The sequence below is a fragment of the Anser anser genome (genome assembly GCF_964211835.1).
Source record: "Anser anser genome assembly, chromosome: 1".
NCBI classification, from domain to species: domain Eukaryota; kingdom Metazoa; phylum Chordata; class Aves; order Anseriformes; family Anatidae; genus Anser; species Anser anser.
The window spans coordinates 75,606,134-75,620,996 of record NC_139720.1 but is presented as its reverse complement, the minus strand read 5'-3'; the positions used below and the strand labels follow the sequence as shown (position 1 = coordinate 75,620,996).

The window sequence follows — 14,863 nt, the reverse complement described above, 5'->3', positions numbered from 1 at the left end:
TCATTCTACAAGACGCTATTTATTAAAAAATAGATCCATCAGGTAGTAGTTGAAGTAAGCAGTTTGCAATGTGTTGACATAAAACAAACAACTGATACAAATCTATATTCCCTGAGAGCCCTAGTTCCCCAAATAATCTGAGTATAATAAATATGCTTTATGATTTACCATATCATCCTATGGTGATAGACCCAGTTGCAAGGTTGCAACTACAAAAATCAGTTAAACCTAATAATTAACATAACAGGAACAAACTGTTAGGTATTCCCTAGTTTAACTACAAAAACAGCTACAAAAGACCACATATCTTCCTTCAGTCATACACAATGGAAGTTTCCTGACATCACAACACCTCTGGTAACGGGCCAGAGCATGGAACAGCCTCAACAGCTGCCTTTTAACCCAAAAGGTGTATCTTCTGGGACAACTGCTAGTAAGAAAGTAAACCTGGACCTTTTGCTTTACTATCAATGCTTTTTTGTCCCAGCATCCATCATGCCTCAGGGAAAAGCTGAAAAAGTACTGCTTTTTAAATTCATTAAATAATTCATTAAGGACAGAAACAGTTGTTGTTTTGTTTTGTTTCATTTTATGGGAGAGTCTTTCAGCTTAACTCAGCAGTCCTTAATCAAAGTTACAGTTTCATGGAATAAAGATCTGTTGTTTTGCTGTCTCTGAAAATTACATCAACAGCATTACATCACAGCTGAGAGCTAATAATAGATGCTCTAGTTTTTAATATTAATGCATCTCTATTTTGTAACATTCTTGTTCCAACAAGGGAAGTTGGTGAGAATTTGAAAACAGCTTAATAATGCTTACTATTATTGTATCAGGAAATGCTGCGCAGCATCAGCGTGCTATCTTTGTGGCAGAGATCACTCCTACAATGACATTTGTGTGTTTTATTTTAAGCATGAGTCAACTCATGCAAGAGTACCTTCATGTTCAAAATTAAGCCTGGGTGTGTGAAGGGAACCATTACTGATTTGAAAATGAATACAAAACTGAAATAAAAAATTGAAAGTAAATAAAGAATTGAAATGTCAAAAATACCAAAAGGGACAAAGTCTTGGCAAGAAGTGATATTACCGAGGTTAATTTCCCTTTTATTATATTGTACTTTCGAGGCAATTCTCATCCAGCATATTGCATGCATAAGTGTACACACAGTCCTCGCAACACAGTCCTCGGCATGAGTTTGAAGATAAGGACTGTCATGTTCATTTCACAGATGGGTAACCCTGATGTGTGGAGCTTGGAAGATGATGGAAGAACATCCAACTCACAAGAAGGATTATAGTACATAGTGCAAGAAAAAGTGGTCTGCGTAAATATTATAAATATATATATACACACACACAAGCACTTCTCTATGTTTGAAAACTGAATCGTGAAAGTCTGCAGACACCCACACTTCAGGCAGAGTGCGGCATCTGTGCCACTGCTCTGCTTCTCATGTTGTTTACCTTCACCAACAGAGAGGTGAAATCATAGTATAAATAGAGAGCAAAGTCCACTGCCGGGCATTACCCGGTAAAGTCTCCTGTTTGACATGACAATAAAGCGTGGAGCAATAGGGGTTTTCTGGTTCTTTAAAGCTCTCCAAAGCAAACCTTGCTCTCTAGTGATGGCTGATCCCGATTGAATCACTCACCGTGCTGTTATCAACAGCACAGAAGGAAAACACTCAAAGTCCCGTGACCTCACTAAACCTTTTGAGCAAGAGGTCAGGCTTCAGCGGGCATCCCTCCAACCCGTTAGCCCCTGCCTGGGTTCGCTGCGGAGCGGGCGGGGATGCCGCGTACACCGGATGCCTCTGCCTAGCGGTGCCCCTCGGGGGACAGCCCGCTACCCCCCCCGTCCAACAGCCAGCCCCGCCACATTTCCCAATTCACGAAGGGGCCCTTGGGCACCGGACCGCGCCACTCGGGCGCCTCCGCCGGTGCGAGCAGCCCTCTCAGCCCTCCACTGCACGGCGGGGTCCCCAACGCCCCGTGCCGGCGGCGGGCCGGGGCGGGGCGGCGGGCGGACAATGGGGGCAGGCCGCGGGCCGGGGCCGGGCCCCACTTCCCCGACGCCTGCGTGTGGCCGCGGGGCGGCGGCGGCGGCTTCTTAGTGCCGGGGGAAGCCGAGCCGAGGTGAGCGGTGGCGGCGGGGGGAGATCGGAGAGGGAGGCGAGGGGCCGGCCGGGAAGGCCGACCTGTGAGGCGATGCTGCGGTAGCGGCGCGCCCGGTTCCCGGCGCCTGCCTCCCCTGCGGAGACGCGGAGACGGGTGCGCGTCGTTTCGCTCCTAGCGGAGCAGGAAGCGAACCCTCGCAACAAGCCCGAAACGGACGGCTCGAGGTAAGCGGTTCGGAGCTGCCCCGGTCCTGGCCCCGGGCGGGAGGACCGCGGGCAGCAAGAGCCCACGAGCACGGAGCGAAGACAGCGAGCCTGAGCCAGCGCCGGTGGGTGCCAAGGGCCCGGTCCCCGGGCGGGGCCGGTCCCGAAGGCGGGGGATCTGCTGCAGCGACCCCCGGGCAGCAGGATGCCCCTTTCGCCCTCGGGTTTGTGTGTTTGGTGGGATTAATAAAACGCCTGGTAATTGTAACGTGTGGAAACCACCAGAATATTGTAGGTGGAGTGGGATTTTAAGTCAGAGCAACTTTGTTACCGCCAGCGCTTCACCAGTATGGGAAGCTTAAGTAAAACTGAGAACGACATGGTGTTTTAATTCTTTATACTGATGTGTGGGACAACAACAAAAAAAGGCAGCATAAACAGTGACTTAAATTTTACTTCTTAGACTTTCAATTACCTTGTACTTCCACATCAACCCTTCCCTTCACCTTTCTGATCTGACAGCAGTAAGCAGGATCTCAGAGACACCTGTAGGAGGAGACCGCCAAAAGTCACGGAAGATGCAATCCTTTCTTACCACGAGTCCAGTAGCGTGCCCTGTTGCACAGGACAGGATGCAGGTGTGAGGTGGCAATGCATGACACCGTACGTGCCATGCTGCGCAGTGCTAAGGGGGACCAGGTGAGGGAAAACAGCAGCCCACACTACCCCAATGCTGTTAGGTTTTTTAAGAATATGAAATATCATGTTTAAATTAACAATATTATTTGAGAAACTGAAGCTAAACATCTGCCTAAGTATTTTTACAGATTATGGCCTTGGTGATGAGCATCCTGTAAATCTGAATTTAATATCAAGGCATGAATTCCGCAATCTGCTTGCTGAGGATGCCACCAGGCTTGCTGCAGATACTCCACTGTTCGCATGGATGGCAGAACAAGGCCTTTCAAGTACTTTTTTTTTTTTTTCAATATGAGCAATGTGTGAAATTTTTTGACTACCAGTAACAACTTTTCTACCTGCATCACTTTTGTAGTTTTCAAAAATAAAAAACTACAAAGTTTTGAAGTTTTTAAATGTGAGCAAAGAAATATTTTCCATAGCTTAACAGCCCATACATATATGACAGAACTATTTACATTTTCACACTTACCTTTTACAAATTGGCCATGTAAATCAAGTAGCAATTTTAAACAAAATCTTTTTATGTTATAAAACAGTCTTGACCTTTTTCTGAGACTGAGAAGTGCAAAGGGCAGAAGATGTTTTGAAAAGGATATGTAAATGTTAGATTAAGTCAGAAAGCTTCTGCTCTAAAACTTAACTCTTTGTGAACAAGTAGGATGAAGAAGACATCCCTGAGATGCTGGCCGCTGCCATGAAACTAAAATCTGAGTGTGGCAGATTTTTTTTAAGAAATGATTAATTTCAGTTTAGTATTAATATCTTTCTCTTCAATGTCCTCAGTTCTTCCCATAAGACTTTTATTTTTTTTTAATAAAAGCAGAACTTACTCATTTCCTTCAGAATTTAGAAGCTGTTGAAGTACACCGGTGAGCACTGAAGGACTCAATAGATACTTTAAGGAAAATGACACTTTGTAGGTTTATCAAATCATAGCTTTTACTGTGGACGTAACTGTATTATCTAATTTCTAAGGCAGAAACCTTTTGTTGCTTTCTGCGGTTGCATAATAAATGTCCCAGTAGGGACTGGTGCTCTCAGAGTGCTCTAAATGACAATATGCAAGTTCTGATGATGCATAAAAATCTGACAAAAGGCAATGAAAGACTTGAGACAGACATTCTTGAAGTCTTGACTCAGAATTTCACTCATGATGCCTTTAACAGTCTCAGCAGACTGAAATAGAAAAATACCTGTGCAAGCTTTATATTTCAAAAGGCTTCCTCCATTTAAAGTCTATTATATCCTTTTATTTCACTCCTGAGGTTACAAGATTTGCTTAAGGAATACATTTTCTTTTGTTTCTAAATATAATCAAACACTTTCTTATCCTGTTTTGAGGTGAGAGAGCCTGTGTTAAACTCCCAGTGAAGGCATGTTCTGATAACAAGAACGTAGATGAAATAAAATGTAGAAGTACAGTGTGTATTTCTTATATTTGCAGAAGTATGGCTTTAATAGCTGTTTGAGGCAATATTAAGACATGTTTATGTGTAAACAGTATCCAAGGTCATTGGCATTAAGCTGGTTGAGAACACAGTACAAGACAAAGAGTGAATTTATCTCTGCTCCTTGGTCTGACACCGATTTAAGAGTAAATCCAGCAACCTAACCCAGAAAAAAATGAATAACAATTACTTAACCTTTCCTCTTTCCTTAAAAGAAGCTGAAGATGCCGATGGGTGCCTCGCAGTGCTTGGCCACGAATGGCTGTGGTTGAGGAGGAAAGCCTGCTGAAGCCTGGGTATCCCAATGAGGGGAGAGAGAGGCAGTGGTGGTGCTGGTGTCTGTGGGTCCTGCTGTGCCTACATACGGTCAGTGGCTGATGGCTTCTGGCTAGCAAGGGAAGAAAAGTCAACAGCTGAGGCCAGCAGCTCCTTCAGCCACTGCTGCTGCTTCTGGCAGAGGTCATAGGAAACATAAAAGAGAACAAACCAGAAAACCACTCTGGGCTTTAAAGCATATATTCCTCCTCGCTATTTCCCCCTAAGTGGCTGATATTTCAGTTTCTTGGTAATGTTAACTAGTTCTTCAACTTCAGTCATCTTATCAAAGACTTGTCCTTGTAAAATGGAATAGAGATTTGTGTTTGCAACAGTCTGGATGATGTCATGTTTTTAAAGAGTTGGCTATGGATTGAAAGGCATATATGCAAACAACCAAGCCTCTATTTGTTCTTCATTTAAATTTAGTTTGCATAGGCAGCTGGTAGAATCTGAAACAGTTTGAGATATGCTTTGATACCTCAGGGATAAGGGACAAGAGTCTTATCTGGCAATCTTTCTTTATGTAGGTAGGTTTGGGAATTTTGAGTTTGAATGCTGGAATTAGATCATCGACAGCAATTTTCTAATTTCACAACCATCTTTAAAATATACTAAATCACATACTTTAGTTCTAATTAGTTTTATCAGTCGTCTGCATAAAGCATGCATAAGATGTAAACAGCACATATTATAGATATGTGATAAAATACATTAATATGTAAATTATCATTGATGAATTCAGTGCATTATACTGAGAGGTTATTGTGTCTACCTTCTTAAAAATTATTGCCACAGCAAATCTAATCAAACTTAATACAAGAAAATCTCAGGACCTTTATAGTTTTCCCCAACTCACCTGCCAGTATACACAGTTTAGCAATGTTTTCGTTTTTGAAGAAGATTTTCTGTTCCCTTTTGCTAGGTTAAAAAAGAGACACAACTGGAAAAAAAATGACTAGGCAAAGTAAAGATAGAGTCAAGCATCTTTGGTAGAAAGAGGATTTTAATTATTTAATCATAACTGTGTTCATAAAAAGTCATAATTTCCATCATATACATAAGCATAGGCATTTAGAGAGCTTTTTAAATTTGGACCTATTCACCAAAACAGTAAGTATGCATTTAACTTTAAATACATTATTCATTCTGCTGAAGGCATTTCACCATTTTAAAACTACGCTTTTAGTTTGCTCAGTCAAAGCCTTACAAAAAAGAACGAGCTTTTTGATCTGCTAGCTAGGTTGGAGATACTTGCTGGTGCTAGTATGGGATCCTGCTATGCCTCTCAGACACGTTGTGAGGATTAGGTTATGGTCACTTGCTATCTAAGTTATTAACACAAACTTGGAACCTCTTGGTTTCTGTAAACCAAATTCAGTTTGCCCATTCTTTGTGTGTAAGCGAGAAAAAGAAGGAAAGAATGAGACAGATGGTGGAAGATCGATACATCCCGCTTTGGAGGATCAGAATTGGCTGTAACACATGATATACACTCTTCTTGCCCAGCTCTGTATGGATCTAGACTTGAGAAACAAACTGGGTCCACATTAATGCAGCTTTCACATGTACGCCTATGTATACCTGTGCATCTAGATTTAAAAAAGATGACAAAAATTAGCAAATGGCCTCAGTTTGGCCCCTAGCTGCCAGAAAGGCCATCACTAAGCTTTGCTTTGCAATTAAATGAGCCACATCTCACACACCTTCAGGGGAATAGCCCTCTGATGAGTGCCTTTGCCCCAGCGCTGCCAGTTCTACCCAGTGCACAACAAATACCCTCTTCCTTAGCTCTCCCTGACTTGAATGTGGAGACAAATCGGTGGGTGAAAACAGCAGGGCAGGCTGCAGCTGAATCCTTGGCAGCAGGACTCAGCAGCTACAGCAGTTTCTTTTTTAGCCTGTGGGAGGAAGGTATTATCATAACAGGTGTGAGGAAGCATATGTTGTGCTTTGGGCTTTTGTCGTGGTATTGTATGGTTTGTTTACATTTCTGATTTCTGTAGTGCACTGACTTATTATAGGTCTCTTTCAGAACTCAATTTTCATCCCCTACAGATGTAGACATTTCCATTGTGTGGCCCTGCAAATGTGAAACTAGCATCTATTCTAGAAATGGAAAAAAATAGAAAATACCTTTTTTTAGAGATTTTTTCACAGTGCACGGTTGTGAAGTCTAAGAATAGTTGGTATAAACATGCAATAATAGACAGTTGAGTTTTTGTGCTGTTTTTAAATACATTTGGTTTGGAGGTCCCAAACCAGGAGCTGCCCCAGATAATGCAGATCATGCTGCAATAGTGCTTATGTTGCATCAGCCTTGCCCAAAAAATAGGGAGGGATGCAGCTGGTAACCCACTGGTCTAGTTGTTCCCCTGGGAAATGGAAGGGCCAGCTCAGGTACTAGCACCAGGGAATATGTTTTGTGTTTTTTTTCAAGTGTGACAGCTTCACTGTGTTGTACATACAGAGCCTTGGCACCTCATTCAGAGCTACAAAGTCCTCCAGGTGACTGGGTTTCTGGAAATCGGATATGGTGCTGGAAAAGTTGGAAGTCCCTATGGACATAACCCTTTTCCTGATCTTTGCTTGGACTGAGGAGAGGGGCATACAACAACACGTAAAGGAAGTGTTTAAAACAAGATAATAGTAAACTATAATCTGTATGATATATGCTAATATCTACTGAACATAAAGTAATCCTTAGAATTTTCTCCCCAGTCACATTAAGTGTCACTAAGCAGCGTCTTTGCTTTTGTAGAACTGAGTTGGTACTTGGTACTAACTAACTTTTCATTTAGTTAGTACGAAGTTTCTGCTAGTTCATGGAAGTGCATTTACTTATGCAGTAATATATATACCGTAATTGATGATAAGTGCTTTATGGAAAATGTAATAATGTCTTCTAAATATTGAAAGAAGATCAGGAGTTTCTCAGTGCACAAAGGCCCCAATCTTGTCCCAGACATAAATCTTGAAGAAAGAGTTTATGGGATTGCATTAAGATGGCAAACAAATCCACTATGAGCAGCTTTACCGCAGACACCTTTTACTTGGTTCAGCTCCATCTCTCAGAATACTTTACATAGGTTTTATTCTGCAGCATGCGCTTAAAAGGACAAAAGAATCCAGTCTGGGGGAAATCGCATTCATTGTTTTCCAAGATCGGTAGCAAAAAGAATCAGCTCAGTAATGATGTAGCTGGGGAGTAGAGAGATAAAGCAGCAGGCCAAAGCCATGCCAGATAAAACCAATGCACATCCAGAGGACTGTCATCACAGTCAATCATCAGGCACTGTAAAGGCAGAACAGAGCCTCCCTCCGCAATGCTGCAGAAGCAAACATCCCTGGGGCAGGAGGAGCGCTGGCTGCCTGAGGGTGTGTGTGTAGTTTTAAATAGCCCTGGTGCACAGCTCTGATGTCATTGGGCTTGATAAGTCAAATAAAAACATTTGCAAAAGCTACAGAAACATTAGCTCTGCTCTGAGATCTGCTGTGGGTTAACTCAGTCTCTTTGGTGCTTTAAGGAAAGACTTATCAAGGTATTGGAAATACTAGAGATGCACAACTTGGGCTGAAACCCTGGGAGTTTTGTCATTTATTTTGCTAGAACAGGCCCATGTCTTTTGATGTGCCTATGTGCTAGATCCTGGCTAGTGGTTTTGAATCACTTTCTGGTCAGCTGGAGCAATGCAATGGTAGGAGGTCATTGCCAACAGCTTAGGAAAGCATCTCATACTAAGTGAAACTACTGGGAAGCTATACTTAGCTATGCTAGCTATGTTTATCTAGATTTTCCAATTTCTAGGCTGTTTTGACCCATTGTGAGGAGGCTACACGTTTGAATCGCTGTACATCTGTTGGTTCACTGAAACTTTCCTTTGACGCTCTCAAAATAGTTCTTACCTCCGCAACGCTCGCGTTCTGACTGCAGACCCAAAAGGGGCGAACGCGTACTCTGAACCACATCCATCTAAAATGAGAAGACCTTGCGCTACCAGACGCCGAGGGACTGACTCTGGTCTTGTTGCAGAGTATGATGTCCCAGACACGGAGAAGCTCCAGGCACTTTGTTCTTTCCAGCTACCCTGATGGAGAGCCAGAAGATGAAATATATGGCAACCTCCTGGCAGCGCCAGATACTGCAGAGCAAATGGAGTTTAATATCAGGTATCATGCTGCAAGAATGCTCCTTCTGTCCTCCGCGCCTGGGTACAACCCCCACTCTGACCTTCATGAAGACTCCTGGCTAAGCCATGGAATCATGGATGCTATTGAAAGTGTAGTAGATGCAAGTATAGATAACCTGTAGTGCTTAGCACCAATTGTATGAGATAATGCTGCATTAAATGTCTACAACTTTTTATGCTGTCCAGGGACACAGATGTGGCTCTTCATTAGAAGCCCACCTGTTATAACAAGCAGCTGAAGAGGCCATTTTTATACAATTCTCCAGGCACCTCTCACAACAACCAATAGTGCAGTGCTTTTTCTTTTCTTTTTTTTTTTTTTAATCCCGTGCATACATTTTTTCCAGTTCAGCAGTCAGGGGCTGTCTTTCCCATCTGTGAAAATTCCTTTCTGTTGTTGTTGTTGTTGTTTGACTGACCAAACCAACCCTGAGGTTTTTTAAGTCAATCGCTAGAATAAGGCTTTTGAGTCCACTTACTGTGCAGCAGATCCCATAAACAGGTCTCAGCAGAAATACAAGTTAAAATAAAAACATATAGTCATAATTATTTTTATACAAAAAAAAGCATGCACATCTAAAAGAAACTAAATTTCATTGGAGATTTTCATCAGTATAGTGTAAACAGTTCGGGGACCCACCAAAATTCCTTAGCTTTTGTGTTTGACAGCGGTCATAGCTCAGGGACTTGTGTGCCCCAGGATCTTGAACAGCCATTGTGCTTTGGCCAGTTCTACTCTAGCATCACCCATTAGCTGGAGAACTGGACTGCATCGTGGAGATCACTGGATTAATTTTGTTGGACAAAAAAAAATGATCAGATATGTAATGTGAGACATTTTGAGTCATCTGAAGTGAAGGCTTTCAATATTTCAACTTTGTGGAAAAAAATTCTAGGACCGGAATACTGTTGTATTATATGAAGGAATTAGGTACCATGGCTTTTCAAAAGTGTCAAATAGGCAGGTTTTTATGAAAACATCACAGCACTTAAGCCTATAAATATGGACTTAAGGTGCCTGATCAATAAACCTATAAATAATAAAAAAGCCCTAACATTTAGCTTTTACATGCCAAGCTTAGTCCATCCATTAGGGAAATAATTGTACCTGACAGTTGCAGAGTGCTTTTTAAAGAAGCAAGGTTGCAGTATTTTCCTCTAATGTGGATATCCTGAATGCCTTCCAGCTCAGCTGTCCAGGTTGGCCATCAGCTGGCACTAATTGGGGACGAATTTAACAGAGCATACAGCAGGAAGATTGAAGAAAGGCTGCTTCACCTGGCACATGGGTGAGTTACCTTACTGACACCATCTGTTTTTGGCTACTTTTAAAAATCATGTTAGATAGAAAAATAATAACATTTCTGCACCCAAAGTAAAAAATAAAAATTATATATTTATATATATATATATGTGTGTATCACTACTACTGTTGCTTCATACAGAACCCAAGAAAGAAACCAGATACTGGATCTTATTTTACGGGGAAGATTTTTATAATGAAAATTGTTTCCACAGACTATAACCATTTACAGTCAAAAGACTTAAACAGTTTCTAGGTATTTAAAATTCCACAACAGCACTGTAGTTTTTCTAGGTTAGACCATGTCTTTAAGCACAACTGAATGAGGAGAGGTCTGCAGCCTAGCAAGTGCGATGCTTTAGGGATTAACATGTTACTGCATGTTAAACAACCCATCGAGGCACACTCAATAAAACGTGGCTCAACTTGTTTGCACTGCCTATTATCTGCTGAGAGCTGACAGGGCTGTCATCTATAGTTAAAGACCACAGATTAACTGCAGAAATGCAGTAATTAGCATAGTAATGTCCTAGTCTGAAAGGAGAGTCGACTACTGCAGATTTCAAGAGAATACGAGCCGATTACACCTATGTTCCTGAACGCAGTATATAGCCACACTCGGGCAGCCTCAGTCAGCTCAGATTCAGGCTGCACAGGGCCTCTGGGTCAGCCAGGCACACCTGCACTGGACCCTGATTCCTCAGGGACCAACAGCTCTTACTGGGGTTTGCTGCTCTTAGCTGGAAATAAGAGCAAAGGCACATGGCTGACAGTCAGGAGATCTGCTGCATGCTTCCTCATGTCAAGGTAGTAACCAGTTAATTCTAAAATCACATCTGTTTAGCTTTTAAAGCCCGACTGAGTTACCAGATTTTCCTCCTAAATATTTAAAGAAATGCACATGCATTGATTACTCTGTAGACTTTAAAGAAGGAACATATTGGAGTTGAGTGAGGCTTTGTTTTACAGTTTTCTACACTTGGCATTTAGTTTGCCAATTTTTAGAATAAAATTTCTATCCCCATGTTTTGTTTTCTGTTTTTGTCTGTTGTGGTTTCTTGTTTAATCATCAGGGTTGCTATCAGTGTTTTCCAGACATGGAATATTATTAAAAGTGTTACAAGAAGATTTGGAAATATTTCGAACAATAACTGGACAAAGAGGATCGCTGGTTATGGAAGCTGGGTATGAGCTCTCCCTCTTCTCCACCTTTCTGTTACAGCAACACCTCACTCCCATCTAAGTGTCACCAAGTAAAGCCTGATAGGTGACTCTAGGTTCAGGTTTTTTCCTTAGTTTGTTGGTACCCCTCACCAAAACCAAAACGTCTTGTTCATAGACTGAGTGCGCCGAGTGTCTCCGAACACTCACGTGCTAAGCTGCCACTGAAATCACTGGGGCTCTATGCAAACAGGAGTCTCCCCACCATAAAAAAACTGTGAGGCTATATTCTAGATGAGATAGGGTGGGTAGGCTGTTATAATCAGTGTTGTACCTTACATTTTGGAGGAGAGACGAGGACTCTGTGGAGTTTGGAAAGGACAGACACAGGAGTGGATGGGTAAGACTCACCTCTGCGGCTTGTTCCTGCAGAGGCGCAGGGCGATGTTCTCAGTTTGGCACTAACCTTGCCTGCAGGCAGTCATCCTCACTTTTCTGCACCAGCTTTTCGCTTCTTGTCATTTCTAATGGCCTCCCCTTTCTTCCCGCAGATTTGTCGGCTTCCTTTCAGGTGCCTCTGCCAGAAGCTGGTGCCCGCAGCCTTGCTTGTTGTTGCATTTTGGTGGGCCATAAGTTATGGACTGCAGAATTAACACAGAGAATTACAATAGGAGGTCATTGCTGGACTCTGACCAATATAATTAACACCCAGGTGGTGGCAGCTGGTTTGTTTTTCAAATTTACACTGATAAAAATCTCTTTTATATTTAAAACCTAGGCTAGTGCTGGGTCACTGCTGTTTCATACTCTTTTTTAAAAGAAAATGTTTAAAATAATGAGGTTGTTGCTGGATAACTGCCTGACTTGCTAGTTTTGAAGTGTGAGGCCAGGTGATCAGAAAGTCTGTTTCTGTCCTTTTTTGTTTGTTTTAATGCAATACAAAATGTCTATTTCATATAAAGGAGTTTCTTGAAAATATTCTGTCAGTGGGGAAGACAGAAGGCATGCTGGTCATCCTTTAAATGTTAACACTGTAAAAGCAATAGCAAAGATTAAAACCATGATACTTTTCTAAAATTAAATTGTTGCTTTAAATGTTTTGCAGTGTTATCTACTTTGTTTCCTAGGACTGTGCTATTACACATTAATAATTTCATCTTGTACAGATTATCTAATACTAAAGGGCAGGCCTCGCTTTACCTTTACTTAGTAAAATAAGCATATGGAACTAGTTTATTGGAAAAAAGAGTTGTTCAGATGAGCTAGCAATCATGTTGGTTGGACTGGCACTCAAGGGCCACCCAATCCAATCCATTACTTCTGCAGAACTTATCAAAAATTGACTACAGATTTTTACATTCTTCTGCCTCTTTATGAAGTAAAATTCTGAGTTGCCCAGAAAAAACAGAATTTGAGAAACTTTTTTTTTTTGATGACTCAGCTTTTTGGAAGTCATGTGGTTACGGGGAAATAACTGAGTAGAGGAAGCTTGTAAAATGGCGGTGGGATAGGTGTCACCTCCACCCTCTCTGGGCAGCAGCCAGGACACGCTGCCTTCTTGCCTCTCAAGAGCATGCCCCAGCCATGCCAAATGATCCTGCCTACCTGTGTGTGTGCATCCTCCCTGAGTGCTGCTGCTTAAGCTGCTTTTCACTGCACAGGACCACAGACAGAAAATGAAAGTGCATCTCTGTGGTTTGGGTATTCCCCTCATAAGAGGGGATACCTGCTTCCTTTCTCATCAAGTGAATACCACTGCTAGGGCACTTTTGAAACAGGAAAATACAGTATTTAATGGTGCAGTAATTTAAGCACTCGCCTGAGAGGCTGGAGTTTCAAATTCGAGACCCAGCTTTTAATTTGAGACAATGAATTTACAGCACTCTTCTTCCTGTAGGTAAATGCCCAATTCAGAGGGTTGAGGGATGTGTTTCCTCTCCTTTGTGGATGGTACCAAATCCAATTAAGCGCCTAGCCTTCCACCTCAAACCACTCTTCTGGAGAAAAAAAAAAAGAAGAGAAGGGGAGAGAGAGAGAGAAAAGAAGGTTGAAGTAGAATATTTTGTCCAAACATTTTATGTTAAAAGATTTTGAAATATCTTCAACTTACTAGAAATGCAGAGGAAAAAAAAAGTAACTAGAGGATGATGGCTGCAGTATACCCTTCAACATGCAAGCAGCAGCACGTAAACTGGAGTCTCTCCAAAAATACGTCACCTTTCTTTCACAATGCTCTGGACTCAACCTGCCATTCAGGAGCAGGCACGTAAGGTACTTTGCTAGAAAAGCATGTGTGGTACATTTGGAACCATGGTGTTACCCAGGCCAGAAGCTGGCAAACGGAATTGCCCATATAACCAAAAAAAGAGACCAAAACATCACCAGTGAGTTGGTTGTTCTGTTTAACTCCATACTAGTGACATGATAGAATATATTTTTAAGTCATTTAGTAAGGTGTAAAAACTCCCATCAAAAAAGTCTAATAAACCAACTATGTGAGTGTAACAAACGTATCCATTGCAAATAATTTGATTCTTCCTGGCTGAATCATTTTAACAATACAAAATAATTTCATGTATGTCTAGATAAATAATCTTTACGCCCAGGAGAGCAGCTATATATAGGAGACTGCCACACTGCCTATTCCACATGAAAGCTGTAGGGGAGAGGGCTGTAGTTTTTCACTCTCAAGGACTGCAATAAATAACACTTTGAATCCTAGGGAAAGTTCAGCATCTGGCATGTATGGAATAAAACACAGTACCGGGGAGCATGAACTGTAACTACATCAACACCACACATGAAACACAACACAAACAGAACCTGCAGCAGGCATCAACACCAGCTGGGACACTGCAGTGAGCAGTAATGGCCAGGTTCCTGCTCACATGTAACTAGGACTCTTTGCTCAATGCCACGGCTCTGCACTGTGACTCAGGAGACCTGAATTATATATATATATGTGTATATATATTAATGCACACTTCCTCATGTGACAGAGTTTACAGCACTTGATTTTTTTTTCCACATCCTGTTTCTTCTTGTTCCTAGGTGCAGGAACTGCACTGACTTTTCACATCATAAAACTTTCAGTTTCCTAAAGCAGAAGGCATAGATGAGCACACACATAAAAGAAATGCAGGTAACAGTAATAAGACCTTGGATCCTTAATTGCCCTGCATGCCATTCTCCACCTAGCCGCAGACAAGTTTTACCACATGTGAGACACCCTCCCGTTCCTTTATAGCCATGCACAGCACGATGTTGTGTCACCAGGCGCTACATTAAAGCGAGCCCTGAATGCTCTTGACATCAAGGCATAAAGCTGTCTGCCATACTTCTCAGCTTATATAAACTAACATCAACACAAGGGTATGATGCTGCTGTTTGTGCAGATGCCAGGTGCACAGGGGTAAAG

At 41.9% G+C, this 14,863-nt stretch overlaps 1 protein-coding gene across 5 annotated transcripts; it reads left to right on the top strand.

The window, feature by feature from the left end:
- The first annotated feature begins 1,709 nt into the window (after positions 1-1,709).
- On the top strand, positions 1,710-13,256 carry LOC310901821 (uncharacterized protein). Of its 5 annotated transcripts, none has more exons than XM_083842274.1 (5): positions 1,710-2,141; positions 8,825-8,961; positions 10,169-10,270; positions 11,358-11,469; positions 11,997-13,256. In XM_083842274.1, exons 2-5 carry the CDS (start codon positions 8,828-8,830, stop codon positions 12,096-12,098), a joined length of 450 nt encoding a protein of 149 aa, XP_083698400.1. In that variant the 5' UTR covers positions 1,710-2,141; positions 8,825-8,827; the 3' UTR covers positions 12,099-13,256. The 5 variants fall into 5 exon arrangements, with proteins under 5 accessions (XP_083698400.1, XP_083698398.1, XP_083698397.1 ...); XM_083842272.1 differs by having other exon boundaries at positions 2,034-2,141; positions 8,600-8,961; XM_083842271.1 differs by having other exon boundaries at positions 2,061-2,347.
- The last annotated feature ends 1,607 nt before the right edge of the window (positions 13,257-14,863 follow it).

What these genes read in the sequence shown, in the direction of transcription:
- LOC310901821 (XM_083842274.1), top strand. Translation starts at nt 8,828, where the DNA reads ATGATGTCCCAGACACGGAGAAGCTCCAGGCACTTTGTTCTTTCCAGC. An exon ending in CAAATGGAGTTTAATATCAG is followed by an intron (nt 8,962 to 10,168) that starts GTATCATGCTGC and finishes AATGCCTTCCAG; the next exon opens with CTCAGCTGTCCAGGTTGGCC. An exon ending in TCGCTGGTTATGGAAGCTGG is followed by an intron (nt 11,470 to 11,996) that starts GTATGAGCTCTC and finishes TTCTTCCCGCAG; the next exon opens with ATTTGTCGGCTTCCTTTCAG.